Source organism: Chenopodium album, chromosome 20, assembly GCF_948465745.1.
Source record: "Chenopodium album chromosome 20, dcCheAlbu1.1, whole genome shotgun sequence".
NCBI classification, from domain to species: Eukaryota; Viridiplantae; Streptophyta; class Magnoliopsida; order Caryophyllales; family Amaranthaceae; genus Chenopodium; species Chenopodium album.
Window position 1 is genome coordinate 32,190,107 of NC_137853.1, and position 17,194 is coordinate 32,207,300.

The 17,194-nt window shown below is 33.9% G+C and overlaps 2 protein-coding genes and 1 long non-coding RNA gene across 4 annotated transcripts; all 3 read right to left on the bottom strand.

The window, feature by feature from the left end:
• Window positions 1–1,041: 1,041 nt before the first annotated feature.
• Window positions 1,042–3,651, bottom strand: LOC145598331 (agglutinin-1-like). The gene is made up of 2 exons (XM_081654674.1): window positions 3,497–3,651; window positions 1,042–2,082 (listed from the first exon to the last, which is right to left on the bottom strand). Exon 2 carries the CDS (start codon window positions 2,071–2,073, stop codon window positions 1,171–1,173), a length of 903 nt encoding a protein of 300 aa, XP_081510800.1. The 5' UTR covers window positions 2,074–2,082; window positions 3,497–3,651; the 3' UTR covers window positions 1,042–1,170.
• A 4,249-nt stretch (window positions 3,652–7,900) lies between these two features.
• LOC145598353 (uncharacterized) lies at window positions 7,901–12,864 on the bottom strand. The gene is made up of 3 exons (XR_014103539.1): window positions 12,028–12,864; window positions 10,800–11,938; window positions 7,901–8,767 (listed from the first exon to the last, which is right to left on the bottom strand). It is a non-coding gene; the product is annotated as an uncharacterized LOC145598353 (long non-coding RNA).
• Window positions 12,865–12,967: 103 nt separating this feature from the next.
• LOC145598232 (putative anion transporter 5) lies at window positions 12,968–16,377 on the bottom strand. Of its 2 annotated transcripts, XM_081654565.1 has the most exons (3): window positions 16,039–16,377; window positions 15,262–15,341; window positions 12,968–15,154 (listed from the first exon to the last, which is right to left on the bottom strand). In XM_081654565.1, exon 3 carries the CDS (start codon window positions 15,141–15,143, stop codon window positions 13,815–13,817), a length of 1,329 nt encoding a protein of 442 aa, XP_081510691.1. In that variant the 5' UTR covers window positions 15,144–15,154; window positions 15,262–15,341; window positions 16,039–16,377; the 3' UTR covers window positions 12,968–13,814. The 2 variants fall into 2 exon arrangements, with proteins under 2 accessions (XP_081510691.1, XP_081510692.1); XM_081654566.1 differs by having other exon boundaries at window positions 12,968–15,341.
• Between the last annotated feature and the right edge of the window lie 817 nt (window positions 16,378–17,194).

Below are 17,194 nucleotides of genomic sequence, written 5' to 3' on the forward strand. Positions count from 1 at the left end.
ACTCTTTTCTTTCATTTATTTAATTTAATTCTTTAATTTTATTATTTTCATTGAACTTTACTAACGTGTGTATTTTGTTATTAGAAAGAGGTACGAGACTTCAAATTAAGTAAATTAGCTTACTCCCTATTTATTTTAATGTAGAAAGCATGCTTATATTGTTTTAATATTACTAGCATCATGTTAGGATGTTATTTATTGCTTTCTAGTTACATGTTTAGGGTGCCTCTTATTATTTCTAATATTATGTTAGCATGTTAGTATCATGTTAGGGTAAAGCTTTGATCTTTATTGCTTAGTGACATGCTAGGATTTGATATTAATCTTGTTAGTATCATGCCTATGACCATGCTATTATTATTAAGCTTTATTATTAACATGATTATGATTATTATTATGATTGTTGTTATTATTATGATTATTATAATTGTTATTATGTTGCTTGATATTTATTTATTGTTATTGCTTGATCACGCCTCTTATGCTTGTTAAAGGGAATTTGTACTTGAAATCACGCTTAATTAGATAATTAATAATTTTGTTTAGGCTAATATAATTTTAATTCAAGTGATCGCCAATAATAGCTTTATTTGTGCATTAATATTCAACCAATATAGATTAAACAGGTTTAGGGTTAATATAATGTTTGCATATTAGTCAAAAAACGCACATGAATACGAGTAGAATAAAGTAGAGGCCTATTTTATAGGGCGGGTCCTTTCTTTTGTAGATTGGATTCGTACCCTTATCCCCGAACCCTAATTGGTTCAAGACTTTTTGGAGTTGACGATCTCATGGATCGTTAAAGGGTGTAACCTTCACCCTGTGAACGGTTTACAAGTTCCTAAAACTTGTTAGCGACTCTTTTGCTCTCTTTTCTTTCCCTTTGGACGCTACTATACTTAAGTGTATGATCACAGTGGGGTTCAAGCTTGGGGCTATGATGCTTGAAATATTCCCTACAACAAGTAAAATAATACAGTAGATTTTTTTTTTTAGACATAAATAATAGACAACACCACTTTTTATTATTGCAACAAGTACACAAACACATAATAATTCATATAGTACACAAATTAAACACATGATACAGTAGATATGGCATGCAGATGACATCTAACCAAACTATAAAAGTTTGATCTGGTTCCGCTTATTTATTGAAATACATTTTTAAGCTGAAGCATGGAGTGGTGGCAATGGAAACGATAATGTGAAGCTTTGGGAGGGTCTTCCATCTCTACAATTGAGAAAAGGAATTGAGCGAATAGGAGGTTCTCTAGTCCATTTCACATCCATCACCAAACCAGTGGCCAAGTTTAAAATCGTTCTATCGGGTCGACTAATAATCCAGGGCTCATTAGTCCATCCACCGCATGTTGCCACACTGATCCTATATTCGCCATATTCAAACCGGAGACACCGCCTTTGGTCTTGTTCCGGCCTGATAGTACCATCCGGGTAAATTGCCCACCTTGCGTCTTTATTGCTTATATGACGAATCTCATCCATCTTTACCCTTTGAAACCCATCTCGTGTTACAACAAGTGAGCCACCAAGAATCATATGCACTAGTGGTTTCGTATCTTTGGTAGCACGCCAAACTTGGCTAGGTACATAGCGAAAGCGATCAACTACAAGAAAATACCCGCCATTCATATCTTGTATTGCGGTTAAGGAGAGATCGGTTTCGGGATTAATAAACCTTCCGAGAGTGCTCACATATGCCCATTTTGTAGTATAAGGTATTGCAGCAATACAATCATAAACCATTACTAGGCCTCCTGGAGCATGCCGATAAGCTATTAAGCACTTTTCTCCCGATCGAATTGTTTGATCCTCTCTCATGGTCCAAAGTTGGTTTTCTTGCCCGTCTTTGCATTCACTTAAAACTACAGTGTTCCAGTTATGATTATCGCTGTTATTCACAGTAGCACACAGGCCATTTAATCCAGCGATGAACACCTTTTCTGGGTTAGAACTCTTTTCAGTGGAGAGCACATTGGTGAAGCCCGTGCAGTTTTGTGGTTGAACCAGTAAGGCGAACCATACGGCTATAACCCACAACAGCTTCATGCTTAGCAACTGTAACAAATATTCATAATTCAGATCAAAACGAGCAAAGAAATTGCAATATAGATCTCTGTTTGACGATCGACTACACTAATTTTTCTATAGCTTCTATATACTACCTCTATCTATTTCTGAAAGTTCGACTAACTTACTTTTTATGTGGTCAAAGTAAAATAACTTTGACCATATTTTATGAGCTATACAATAGAAATAAAATAGCATATATGATCTTATTAGATTGCCCTTATTATAAATAATTTAAATATCAACTTTTTATAATTTTTACTTATACATAACTGGAGTTTATTCATGCAATGGTTAAAGATCGATGTACATTGGAAACCGTGCAATTGCAAAAGAAAGTCGAACTTTCAGAAAAATCTGTGTACAAACTTCAATTACCGATTAATCTTTTCGCCAAGTTGGTTATTTATCACCTACCTCTTCCGTTCTAAATTTTCCTTTTGCTAAATCGTTGCTCACTCATTCATGACCAATAGTTATTCATGATATTTCTCTCTTTCATGACCAATATATTGTTTTATCTTATGAAAATTCTACATTTGTCATTTGAAAATGACTGTCATAATTTTTAAAATTAGATGGTTGTGATTTGATGATTTTTGAATTATTTTTAAATGCTAAAATTAATTAAAATTCATTTTTCTTATTTTAAGAATTCATTTTAAATTTTTGAAAATTAATAATTCAAACTTTCTATTTTTTTTCAAATTAATTTTGAAACTTAGTTTCAATTATTAATAAATTAAAAAAAAAGGAATTAAACTTATTTTTTTAAAAATTGATCTTTAAATAAGGGTTTATTCAATTCATCTTAATTTCACTTATTTGAGGTTTTTTAAGTTCAGTTAAATTCATATTAGTTCAGTTTAGGAAATATAGGTTCAGATAAGGGTTATTTAAATTCAAATTACAACTAAAATTAATTTTAATAAGGTCTAACGAACTACTCGTTTTGTGTGCGGCTGACCACACCGTGTGACCGCTTATAAAATTACAAAATAACCCTTATAACACTAACTGAGTTACCCCTGTAATATTGGTCGAGTAACTCCTTTAACACTAACCGGTTAACCGATACAACAACAACAAAATAACCCTTGTAACACTTACCAAGTAACCCCTATTACACTAACAAGTAACCCCCGACCTCATGATAACTGCCCACACGGTGGTGTGGCCAGCCACATATAAGAATTTCTGAAGGTCTAATAAGTTCAGATATAATCAACGTTCAAGTAATATCAACTTAATTAGTTTTAATAAATAAAAAATAAATAAATAAATAAAATGTCACATAAGTATGGGATAGATTTGTTGAAATCAAAGAACTGCACCCAATAATAATAAAAAAAAATATATGTATAAACTAAAAAAAAGTGTTGAGAAGAAGAAGTTTACGTACATATTTGTGTGTGCGACCTTTAGTGCGCTGCAACGATTTTTAAATAATGGACCTTTTTTTTTTTTTTTTTTGGTAATTAGAAGGAATTTGTTTGTGAAATTTAAGTTCAAAGGAGGATGGCCTTTTATAGACCTGCCCGGTGAGAGTACATACGTATTAGTAGCCTCGCTGCCTCGCGTGGGAGATTATGCAATTAGCAAATATCTGATACATTTTTTTTTAATGCCCAAATTTCTCATACTTTGTCAATACTTGTTTTTGTATTTTGTAAGAGGTGGGATAGCTCTATCTAAAAACTATTTGTCCAAAAAAAAAAAAAAAAAAAACACTAGTTGTTGAGCTATTTGCAAGCATTGGTAGGATACTAGGATGTAATCCTCTTGTCATTATTTGCTTGCCCGTACGAAGCTATGTGTTTGATTTTTTTACAGTCTCTAAGATACGTATTAAAACATTTAAAACATAACTATCCCTCATTTGATCTATATGCACAAAAACCATGAAAGTCTATACTTCGATCTATATTTGTGTATTAAAAAGCGTGCCAAAGAAAATTTTTATGCGTGTGGTACTCTCTTCTCGTGCAAATATTCAATTACCATAATATGTACACAAAATTTTTCTATATCTATCTCCTCATCATAAGAGTCTCTATCTTTATTTCTTCTATACCTCTCCTCATTATAAATTTTGTATCTTCACCCATGTATTGCATTATTAAGGGAATGAATCAGAGGAAATATTTTATCACTACAAACTTTTAAATGGACATGGTTCACATTAATTTATTGTGCACCACTAACATTATAGACACTATATTATGATTGTTTTATCAATAGAAAATAAAGTAACTATATTTAAATTAAGGTTATTATGTTAAATAAAAGTCATTTTGGTATTGTAAAGGTTATAAGAGAGGTCAAACTTTTTTAAAAGAATTTTCTTATAAATTGGTCAAATTTGAATAATAAAGGTCAATTAGAGTCACTATGCTTAACATAACATCATACTTCATGTTTACAATAATATTAAAGGTTACACAAGTTTTAATAAAGGTTCTATGTTAAAATTTGGTGTTTAAAGGACCACAAGGGTGGAGTGAGAATCAATCCCAAGATCTCCTAAAATCGATAGGGAAGCTCTAACCACTTAAGCTATCCTTCACTCTCACCACGTCCATATGTAAATATGAGGATAAAACAATTTTCTTCAATAACTTTCTTTACCACAAAAATAATAAGTGTACTCTGTATAAGCTTATACTACCTCCGTTAACCATTATCTGCAACTTTGGGGAGAGGAACGGACTCCAATGCAAAACTTCTTAATGGTACTTAACAAAAAGTAAGGATATGTCATTAATAATTAATCAATCCAAATCTAAAAAATAAAAAAATAAAAAATAAAAATGAAAGAGCCATCCAGCGTCCCAGCCACCGAAACCACCGACGGAATACCACCTCCACGAACACACACCAAAACCTAGATCGGCGACCACCCTCCAAAACCCACCGACGGAACCACCAAAACCCACCGACGGAACCACCAAAACCCACCCACCAGAACCCAGAACCTACGACCCACCCACCCACCTACGAAACCCACCCACCCACCAGAACCCAGATCCTACGACCCACCCACCCACCTACGAAACCCACCCACCCACCCACCAGTACCCAGAACCTATGAAACCCACCCACCCACCGAAAACGACCACCTACGAAAACCACCCACCGAAAACGACCACCCACTGAAATCCACCCACCGAAAATGACCAACCCACCAGAAACTAAACCCCCACCTCAAACCCAGAATCACGAACCACCCCAATTCGAACCCAAAACCACCTAAGAAACCGCCACACCCACCGAATACCCATCCAACCCACTGACAACAGCCTACGTCGTCTTCTTCTTCATTGTACTAGATATGGATTGAATTTGAAGGGGGAAGGAGAAAGGTAATGGGGAAGATGAAGAAGGTAAAATATTAGAGTATGAATGAGGAGAAATTGGATGATTTTGGATTAGTTTGGTTGATTTCAATGAATTATTGGGAGAGATGAATTAACTTTGATGTGAGCAGTTAGATTAATTAGGTAAGATTGGTTATTAATTAATCATGTTTTTAAGAATATAATTGATGTTATAAAGTTTTAAGTAAGGGTATTTTTGTAATTTTATTAAATTTTTTTACCAAATATGGAAAGGTTTGGAAATGTTGCACATAATCTTTAGCGTCCATTTTTGGTAAAAGTTGCAGATAATGGTTAACGGAGGTAGTATATAAATAGGGGAGTAATACTAAATGCAGGCAGCATTTTACCTAAATGCAAAATAAGATAATTTTCAATAAAAATTATATTCCAATTTTACCCTTAGTTTAATATAATCATTCATAATCCCTATCATCTACTAATTACTTCGTATTTGATATTCGATTTTGTACAAATCATAAACAATGATAAATTGGCAAATTGCACTACGACGAACTTTTTAGGCATGTATATTTTGTGGCTTCAAAAAAAAAAAAGAAAAAATGTATATTTTATTATTTTGTGCTATTGTTTTTTTTTTCCCCCATAAAATCTCATAATTAGATGAACAGTCGAACAACTTTAATTTCCAACTTATATACGGGGCTTAACACAAGGTACTGATTATCAATGAGAAACACGTTTAAATAGAAAAAAAAAAATACAAAATCCAAAAACAGTGACCAATTGAAAGTTTTGTAACTAGGTAAAACATTTATTATAAAAATAAAAAAAATAAAACCAAAAAAAAAAAGGTGGTGGATGTGGTAGAGATTGGATAAGATCAAATTGTAATTGCTTTCTACAGTGTCGCTATTTAATTCTTGTACAAGGTACATGCATTGAAATATTGGACCATGTTATGACGTTGGTTATCGATTCATCATTGATTCATTGATATTTCATATTTTCATGCAACATTTTTTAAAATTGAAAATATATGTGGTTCTAAAGGTTCCTATTTTAATTTAATGGAAATTTTATACTGATCGTTTATAACTACTTATACTAACTTAATGATTATATAGCTTATAATGATTATATGGAAATATGACCGCTATGTACCACTAAAGTATGTACCGCACTATATATAAATGTTAAATATATTATATATTTTTTTGCATATCCTTAGCATAGTTTGACTCTAGCTAAGAAGGTGAATCGTGAATGCATTATCATTTTAATTAGTAAAAAGGATCAAATCTTTGAGCTCACCATATATTTTTATTTCCCTTCTCATATTTTTAAAAAAATTTCCCTCTAGACCACCTTCAAAAAGAAATATCAAATACTTGTTTGATTGATTTTACGTCATACAACCTATTTAAACTACTCGTAGGACTACATTATATGTAAAAATAATTATCAGTTTTGAATCCTTTGCAATTTATTAGATCCATTTTTTCCCTCTAGACTACCTTCAAAAAGAAATATCATATAATTGTTTGATTTATTTTGCATCATACAACCTATTTAGATTACTCGTAGGGCTACTTATATATAAATTACATATCAATTTTGAATCCTTTTCAATGTATTAGATCCATCAAAGTTGTAATTCACAACAAATATGAGAGTATTTTAGCAACAAAGTTTGGCAACAAATTTCTAAATTGTAATTTCTAAATTGTTGCTAAATAGCAACGGAAATTATTTGTAAATTTAGACTTCTCTTAAATTTGAGTTTGAACAATTTTAAATGAGCTAATAAAAAAACAAACTAATGAGCTTATAATTAAACAATCACGGATGAATTGATGTTCGTGAGCCTAAGCAAATCGAACACCAAGTTACTCTAGATGAGCTCATTTATTAAATAATTAACTTGAATTTTTGTTCAGTCTTATTTGTTTATCAATTAACAAACGGGCTTTGAATGAGTCGTTTAAGGAGTGCTTTGTTTAATATACATCACTTGATCCCTATTTGTTTCTTTGAATTGGTTACTACGAAGTATATTATATAGAGATTTTTGCCTTGACTTATAAATTAAAGATTAAAAGTAGTTTAAAAAAAATTAATTCCTCTGCATTTTTTTTTTTTTTTGTTGTACCCATTTGTCTTTTCTCACTAATCAATGCATTTTTTTTTAACCATTCATATCTTTATTTTCGTATTGTAAAATTTATACAAAGTTATTTTTAAGAAGACTATACGTGAACATGTTTTTCCTTACATAGTTGTGAGTGGTCTAAATTTGAGCTCTTTTACTAAGACTATAATAAATGGGTCATTTGACATGTTTTATTTTTCAATAAACTATGTTCATCATAATTTCTGTATACTCGACTCACATCTTACCTTTTTTTTTTAATTAAAAATATAAGTAAGATATTTCCTAAAAATAATGCGGTATTTGTTATGTACTGTAGACTCTTCCTTCAGTTTATTTTATATGTTGCGATAATTCCAACGCATTTTTGTGTTCGTGTTGTAGGTTTGTCCTTGAGGCCCGAGCCAAGCACTCATCCTCCAAGCTGGTCATGTTTTCTTTTTTTATTTTTTTTATTTTATTTATTTATTTTTTTTATACGTTACAACAACACTTTGTAGACATTATTAGACAACACCACTTTTTTTTTTTTTTTTTTTTTTTTTTTTTGGAGAAAAAGACAACGCCACTTTTTATTATTACAACAAGTAAAAATCCAAACACATCATACAGAGATATAGCAGATGATAACATTAATTAAACTTTTGATCTAGTTCTGCTTATTTATTGATATAAACATACACTGGTAGAAGGTATCAAACTATACAAGTTTGATCTGCTTATTCATTGATGTAGGCACTAAGCAGTAGCAGGGGGATCTGAAGCTGAAATCATGGACCAAATTTGGGAGACAGAGCTTTCGTCAAAACAATTGAGATAAACTGAATAGAGAGGAGGATGTACTTGAGTCACTTTGACATCCAACACCAAACCAGTAGCCACATGTAAAATCGTCCCATCGGATTCATTAATAATCCATGGCTCATTAGTCCATCCACCGCATGCTCCTACACTTACCCTATGTTGGCCATATTCGAAATGCAGACACTGGTCTTGGTGCTGTTCCGGCCTTATAGTACTATCCGGGTATAATGCCCACCTGTCGTCTTTTTTTCGTTTGTTTCGATCCCTTCACAGATTGTTTCAGCTGATAAGCCATGGACATAACCCCCAAATCCTTCATTCTGCTTTTATTTTGTTCTATCCTTGCTTGTCTAGCTTTCTCATAATCTGCCATCGCTTCCTACAGAAAAACTCATTCCAAAAACATCAGATTAGTCCTGCAGTGATTAGTCCTGGAAACATGAAAACGAGGGAATGGAAGAGTGTACTTGCAGTGATGAGTCAAGGAAATATGTATGTATTGCTGGCATTCAGTTTGATACAAATAGCATTCAAAACTCTGCCGTTCCAGATTAGTTTTTACAGTTTCTCTATTCATTTCAATATTGACAATAACAATACAGATATGGATTCAGCCTTTTATGACACTAAGCCACTATGACATCCCTCAAGAACTCGGCATTAGCTCTGAATTTTACACACGCACACAAAGTCACAAGCATTCTGAATTTAAGCTCTGACTTCATATCTGATTTTCAGTTCTGAACTTCAGATCTGAAATTCTGATCTGAATTCAGGTCTGAATTAAGTTCTGAAATTCAGATCAGAACTGAATTCAGTTCTGAATTTCAGGTCAGAATTCAGTTCTGAAATTCAGGTCCGATTTCAGTTTTGAAATTCAGGTCTGATTTCAGTTTTGACTTTGTCAAAAGTGAGAGTAGTGAGGGAACAGGTTGCTTCTAGGGAATTTTTTTTTTTTTTTTTGACACATAGGGAATAATTATTATATAAGTTAGATTACTGCATCAATTCGTATAAAAACCAAGATTAAAACCCAACTAGGATACAAAAGAAATACAGGAATGACGTAAGAAAAGGAGGCATAAAGTTTTACAGTATAAAAACCAAGGTGCCATTTCTGGCATAAATTTAGCAGCCAAGAAAGACAAAAATTCATGTAATTTTCTTTAGTTTTATAGTATGATTGATATACACATTAGTACATTACTATGAGGCCTAAGAAAGAGTATTACTCATGGATTTACAAGCCTACAGTTTCAGACTATAAACTCAGTATCTGGCAGAGACAGCATCAATTCACTTGCAAACAGAAAATTAAAGGTGAATCTCACAATACTCAAAGGTCCCTGTTATGGACCGAGTCAACGACCCAAGTCAACCTACGATGGTTTATTCGAGGCGCAATAAGGGAAAGCAACCAGCAGCATAGGGAAGCAGCGTTACTTTGCAACATGACAAAGTTAATTAAAAGGAAGAGAAGGAAAGCAAGCAAGTTAGTTCTTATATGTCTAAGAATGGTTTTTCCATTTTAGTTAAGTATCACATGTATTAGCCTTCAAGGTCTTGTTGACCATTAGCAATCTTTAGTATAAGTTAGTAGTAGTAACCATTGGAGGGATCATCCAGAAATTGAGAGAATTCATTCAGAGACTGGTAGCCTCAAGCTACTTGAGAGATTAATAGCCTCAAGCTATTCTATCCACCCTTAGTTTGTAATTCGAATTAATTAGTAATCAATCTTCAAGCTTTTCCTTCTTAAATTAGAGTAAATTGTTTACATTATTGTTGAGGCAAATCGAGTACACAACAGTCCCAAAATTCCCAAGTATGATTTTGCAAGTTAGCTGCAACAAAGTTCATTTAAGACACCAAGGTCCATCATTGCAAGAATTGTAATCACACTCTAAGTCTAAACCTCAAGAGTCATGACAAATTGACAGTGCTAAACCAAGGCATTTATCATCATTGATGCAAATTCTAACTACTTGCACACATGCAATCAACCCACAGCCAGAAAAACAAAAGTAGCAGCAGCAGGACAGCAGGGGAAAAAAAACAAAAGCAGCAGCAGCAGGACACAGGGGAAAAAAACAAAAGTAGCAGCAGCAGGACACAACCACTACCAATCACTTTAACATATTTGAACCACAACGTTCGTTGCAACACACATATAACCTTTTTCGGCTACTGCTCACAGTGCTAGATAACACACATTCACAAACAATTATCGTTCAATGCAAGCTGTCAGCAAGAAAGTTTATTCTGTAAAAGGTGTAAATTAAATAGGATTCAAAAGAAGGACATACAAGCCAACCACCCTAATAATCTAAGGCTCCAATTTCTTTTCCACACTGATTTCAATATAAGCCAAAAGAGAAAAAATGAGAGAGACGGGAACAAAGAAAGAGCACCTGACTGGAAGTTTGAGTACCTCAGCAAAGAATGAGCACCTCAGCACACCTGACTGCACATAAAACAAAGTCTAGATTAATTTACATATTCTGAGTAGAAAGAATATTTCAACAGTTGGCTAAATGTAATTTGGGTCCCGGTGAAAATAAGAATGACCCTTTGAATATTCAGCTGCCACTATAATATCAAACCTCGAATCAAATCAACTAGCAACATAGAGGTGCTCTGTTGCACAACACTTAATTTAACCACCGACTTAAAAACAAAAAAATAACACAAGAAGTTAAGATAGAAAAATAAAACACTACAATGATAGTTTGTGAAATCCACAAAAAAGGTTTAAATCTATGATAATAATAATTCTAATTAAATTCTCCAGACATGTCACTTTGATGGTTCCATCCAATCCCAATCTGTGTCATCTATATCGGAACTTTCTTCTCGATTATCATCCATAATTTCATTGTTCACAGGAACCTCAACTCTGTCATAAGCAGCTTCTCTGCACCAATTATGATGTTCAACATGACCTGTAGCAGAAATTACATCCTCCGCGGGTTCACGAACTTCATTCATAAATGTTTGTTCAGATTGCCCCTCGACATAAAAAAAAGTCTCTTGGCAAATTTCGGTTCACATAGTACCAATCTTCTTCAAGACAGTCTTGAGTATAGAACACTTGATGCACTTGTGATGCCAAGACAAAAGGATCATCTTTAGAGCACATTTTCTTGAAGTTAACACGAGTGAGTCCATAATCGTCTACTTCCATATGGAACCAATCACACTTGAATAACACAACACTGAAAGCACTCCAATAATCTATCTCTATTATAGACCTTATAATCCCATAGTATGTGACATCACCAAGAACGAGACTGTGATCCTTGCTACTCGCGAAGCTTGGAGTCAAAGCTGTCAAAGAGACTCCACTATTTTGCGTTTTACACTTTTCATCCCCAAGCTTCGTGCAACACCTGAAGGACCTTTGGATAGCCACTTGATATGATCTGGGACATTATCCACCTCAACCTTTCCTCTAAACCAAACCATAAATTCATTGCTATGCTCTTGTGCCTCTTTCCACCTTCTTTTTCGTCTATCTCTAGACTTCTTCTTTACAAATTCTTCATGTTCCCTACATAGTATCAAACAACCATATAAGTAAGATAATAAAACAAAAGAAATTCAAACACAACAGAAAAAGATAATCGAAAAATTACTCACTTGATGTAATTCTCAACTTGATCATCTTCACAATTAAACAACACATAACGATGTGCTAGAGTCATTGTGTTTGAATCAAGAGTGTATGACTTCCCTTTCTTCTTCCCTTTCTTTTTCCTCCCAAGAGGATAACCTGCCTTAGGGAACAAAGGTGATTCTTCATCAATTTCATTACTTTTCTCTTGACTTTTGTTAAACCACTTAGATCGCTTCTTTACACTTGCATTTAAATACCTAGAGCAGAATATCAAGCACTCTTCAGCCAAATAACCTTCAGCTATAGAAGCCTCCGGGCGACATCGATTTTTAACATAGTATATGCCATAGTTAAAATCTTAACTAATTAGAGAATTGGATATATCTGACATACTTCCAAATTTAGCTACCGTTTTCAGTATATTTTTTACTATAATCCCTGAAGTATGAAGTTTTGAGTTACTATCTTTCCTAGTTTGTCAAGTTCCTAAACCAAATGGATGAAATAGCGAACATGGAAAATTCTCTATATAAAGACAATTTTTACCTGATGCTGTTCTGAGCTGATTCTTTACTCTGTGCTTCAGTGTTGAGACATAATATATGAGTACCATAGATAGATCAGGCTGAAGCTCCATCAGTTGCGTTATGGAAGACACTCTGCTACCAAAATAGTTCAACTATAGCAGGGTACGTGCTCTCCCAGTTATCAAGGGTGTAAATAAAGATTATATGCAACACATCAGGCATGCCTGTAAAGCTATAAGTCTCAAGAATAAAATGATGAAATTATATCGTCATGACGTCATCAATAAACCCTTCCCCTGTCTCTGGAAAATCTGTGAAGATGTCTGACTTCTAGACAAGAACTTGTTCTAACATGCTCAGACAAAACAATAAAGAATAAACACCATAATTTTAGACATGAAATAGCATTTGTAGGCAGGGCATTGAAGTGTGATTTTTAAAATTTAACCACTTTAGTAAACTAAATAGTAGTTTAAGAAGACACTGATACAGTGTTTCAGACAGTCAGAATATAAGTAGATGTCTCATTGGTACACAAAAATATTACAAAGATGAATTGTTTATAACAATAACAGAAATTTTAAAAATATGCTATGCTAGATTCCTCCCACATATTTCTTATTAAGCTGAACAATTACAATTGCGAGTCTCTTTATTAGAGATGGCACAACAGATATAATATACCAGCTAAATGATAAAAGTAAAAGCAGACCTTATTGCATTACATGAAGAATATGTCTATGACTACGAGACAATTTTCTGTTAGAATTTTGGGGATAATGTTCTGCACAACACCAAAACCCAATTTCTTAAGTTCATTGTAACAAGATAAACCCAATAAATGTATAAAACCTCTGGCCTTATCAAGCTTTTACACGACTAACACGAGCAAGTAACATAATGAGACTGGCCACTTGTGTACGCAGACAACACAACACAAATCAAACATTGTGTGAAGACTACTCGCAAATCAACATTAGTAAGCTTTGTAGGATGGATTGCCAATCTTCGAAATCTCTTGCGTCAAGAAACCATTGCATCAATCAAGCAGTGAAGTCCAACTAAAAAGTAATTTTCCACCAAAGCACACATATAGCACTTTGGATACATTCTAGAGGAGCTACAGATCAAAAGGTTGCTTGACATAAATCCATAAATTCAAAATTGTTAGCATAACAATGCAATCACGAAAGATATCAAGGCTCTATACCCAATAAATTTGCAAAAATTTCGTGAAATAGGGTATGAATGGACACCTATTCATCAACTGTAGAAAGCCTAACTCAGTCAAAAATCCTTTCCCCAGTTGAAAAAATCACAAACACAACTGAACTAAAGATACATAGAAAACCAGGAATAACAAATACCAATCTCCAGCTTTCTGGGCTAGAGATATCATAATCAGCACCTTTAGCTGCTTCAAGAAGCTGGCCTGTAAGCTCAACACCAACAATACCAGCTAGTGTACCTGCTGTGTTAGAAACTCCCATAACAATTCCAGCATATCTTGGAGCTATATCCATGTGATTCACGGCAAACCCAGCTCTTCCAAGAGCCAAGAAGCCGAGTGCCACAGAAGAACAGAACACAGCCCCGCCAGCAGTTCTAAACATGGGCAGTGCCATCAGTGCCAGAGAAGCCACGATAAATCCTAGGGTATTCAAGAACTTCCTAGTCTTAGTTATAGACATAAGCTTCCTGGTGATAAGATGATCAGCCACCACCCCGCCAATATTTGAGAATAAAAACATGTTGAGGTACGGCATCATTTTAGAAGAACCCATATCTTGGAGACTAAGCTGTAGGCCTTGCTCAAAATATGTTGGTAGCCAATTCATAAGTACATACAAGGCATAATGGAAAGTAAAGTTGTTGACCACAATAGCCCAGACTGGTAAGCTGACAAAAATTCTCTTCCAAGGTATGTTTAAATTTTTGGCTGAGCTACCTCCATTCTCCACTTTAAACTTATGATTACCTTTAACAGGTAATAAATTTTCCCCAAAACCAGCAGCAGCAGCTTTGGGATGCTCAGATCGAGGAGGGTCAGATGCATATTTAAACCACAACACAGACCACATGGCTCCTAGTGCTGCTTCAGCTACAAAGACAGATTGAGGACCCTTAAACTTCACCAGGCTTGGAAGCAGAAGCATTCCTGCAGCAGCACCTAGGTACATTCCAGATGTAGTAAGAGAAACAGATCTAGATCTTTCATGAGGAGGAACCCACTGTGCCAAAACCGTGTGAATCGAAGGAAAGATAAATCCTTGAGCTACGCCAACAAGAAGGCGTGCAACAACCAACATGAAGACCCGGTTGGGATCCAGCGGGACTAGAGCACAGGTCAGCGACCATAACACAAATGAAAGCAGCAGCACACGTCTGCCACCAATTTTCTGAGCTGCCCACCCTCCCGGCACTTGTGATAATGCATAACCATAGTAGAAAGTGGAAAGTATAGTGCCTTTGCTTGATTGATTAACACCAGCAGCATCAGCAGCAATTGTATAAGCAATTGAGAAGCCCACTCGTTCAATGTAGCAGACAGACGTACATATGAATGTCAAAAGTACAATCAAGTACCGCTTTGGAAACTTACTTTCTTGCATAATTCACACAACTATGAAAAAACAAAAAATACTTGCTGAGTCTTGTTACCTTCCAAACCAAACTTGCAACTACTACACAGACTTATTATTATTAACAATAATAATAACTCAGACTTACATTCAACATATCCAGATCCCTCTTGACAATAACAACCAGAGTGACCCCAACATCCAAAAAAAGCCTATGGATTCTACACCCTGAAACCAAAATACAATGATCAATGCTCTTGAATAGATTCACCTGTAATGATGTCACAATCAACTCACATTACACCACAACAAAAACAAACACCTACATAACATTTGATCAAGCATAAGAACACTAAATTTATAGAAGTATCTAACAGAACACTAAAAACAATTATCAGTTCAAAGATGTACTCGCAATGATGTCACAATCAACTCACATTACACCAGACAATCAACTCAAAATGTTACTTGCCATTTCGACCGACGAGTTAATTAGATGAGGAACAACAAAAGAGAAACACAAGCAAATCATAATCACAAGATATACAAAGTATCTAACGGCATTTCTTATTTTGGGAATGTAAATTGATACCTTTCCCCAAAAAAGCTTAAAAATCATTTTTAAGAAAAAAAGTTACAGGTTTCCATTTCAAGAAATTGTATCAGCAACTCAGCAAGTAACAACCAATAATCAAATTTAACAATTAATACAAGTCCATCCAACAGTTAAATCAATCACAATCAAGCAATTTAATTAACACCCAATTAATCAAAAAAATCCTAGTCACACATTACAAGCATTATCAACACTCAGAAAGAAATATCAATACAGAAATCCAGAATTAAAAAATCATCAAAATTCAGAAAACCCAGAAAAAAAAACCATCAAAATTCAGAAAACCCAGAAAGAATTCAAGCAAATTACCTAGAAAAAGTTGAACCCATTTGCTTGTTATGCATCAAACATCAACCCATTGTGAAGTTAACTTCAACCCCATGAAAGAATTACATTGAAGTGATGAAACCCCAAAATGACAAATGTGAGATGGATCAAAATGGGACGAAGAAACACAAAAGTGATAAGATGGTAAAAGAATTACTCAAAGTAAAGGGGTTAAAGAGTCAATGAATTTGACAAGGTCGTCTTTCTAAGGAGAATGAAAGTGCTTAAGAAGAAAAGGGGATTGGATCTTCAGTGTCTGAGAAGAACGTAAATCACAATGCGGTTTTGCGGATTTTATTTTTTGGTTGGGAGTTGCGTAGCATTTTCTATGTTAAAATTCTTTACAATCAAGTAAAATAGACGATTATTTATAGTGTATTCTATTCGCCTGATTTATTTATCTATAATGACAAGATCTATAAACTTATTTAAACTTTTGCTACTGTTATTAATATTTTTAATTTTTTAGTGATGATGTATTACTGGATTATCCCCGTATGATGGACATTTAATTAGAATAAATTTCTACTGTAATTTTTGTTTAGTTACATTATATTGTATATGACAATTAGAATCTATATCTATATCTATTTCTATATCTATATCTATACTTAGTATTTAAAAAAGCAAACCAAAAAAAACATATGTCATCATTCTATTACACTTCCTTATCTTCTTCTTCTTCAACTCAACGTGTGTGAAATACTCTCAATAATAGCTACAGTACAGCGCACTCACAAGAAATAAATTCTGTTACAACTAACTTGTGCCAGCTCAGCCAAGTAGTTGAAATAGTAGCTTTAGCCTTTTATTTTAGCCTGTAATAAAATCAGAGCATATATAAGCTTCTGATTCTCTAGCTTTTAGTTCATTCATTCATTTTACATTCTTCTAGATATTATACTCTAGTTATTCTCTCTGTAATATTTTCCCCAAATTTTCCGCCATTAATAAAGCTTAGTTCTAGATCCTGAGCTCAGAGATTCTTCGGATAGAGCTATGATGGTTTATAAAATCCTGTCTCAAATTTCTTTCCTTCGTTTTGTAACATGGTATCAGAGCCCGGGTTGCGGGTCTCTTCTAAATTGGGTATTTAATCGCTACTGGATAAGGATTTACCTCGACAGGATGTCCAGCC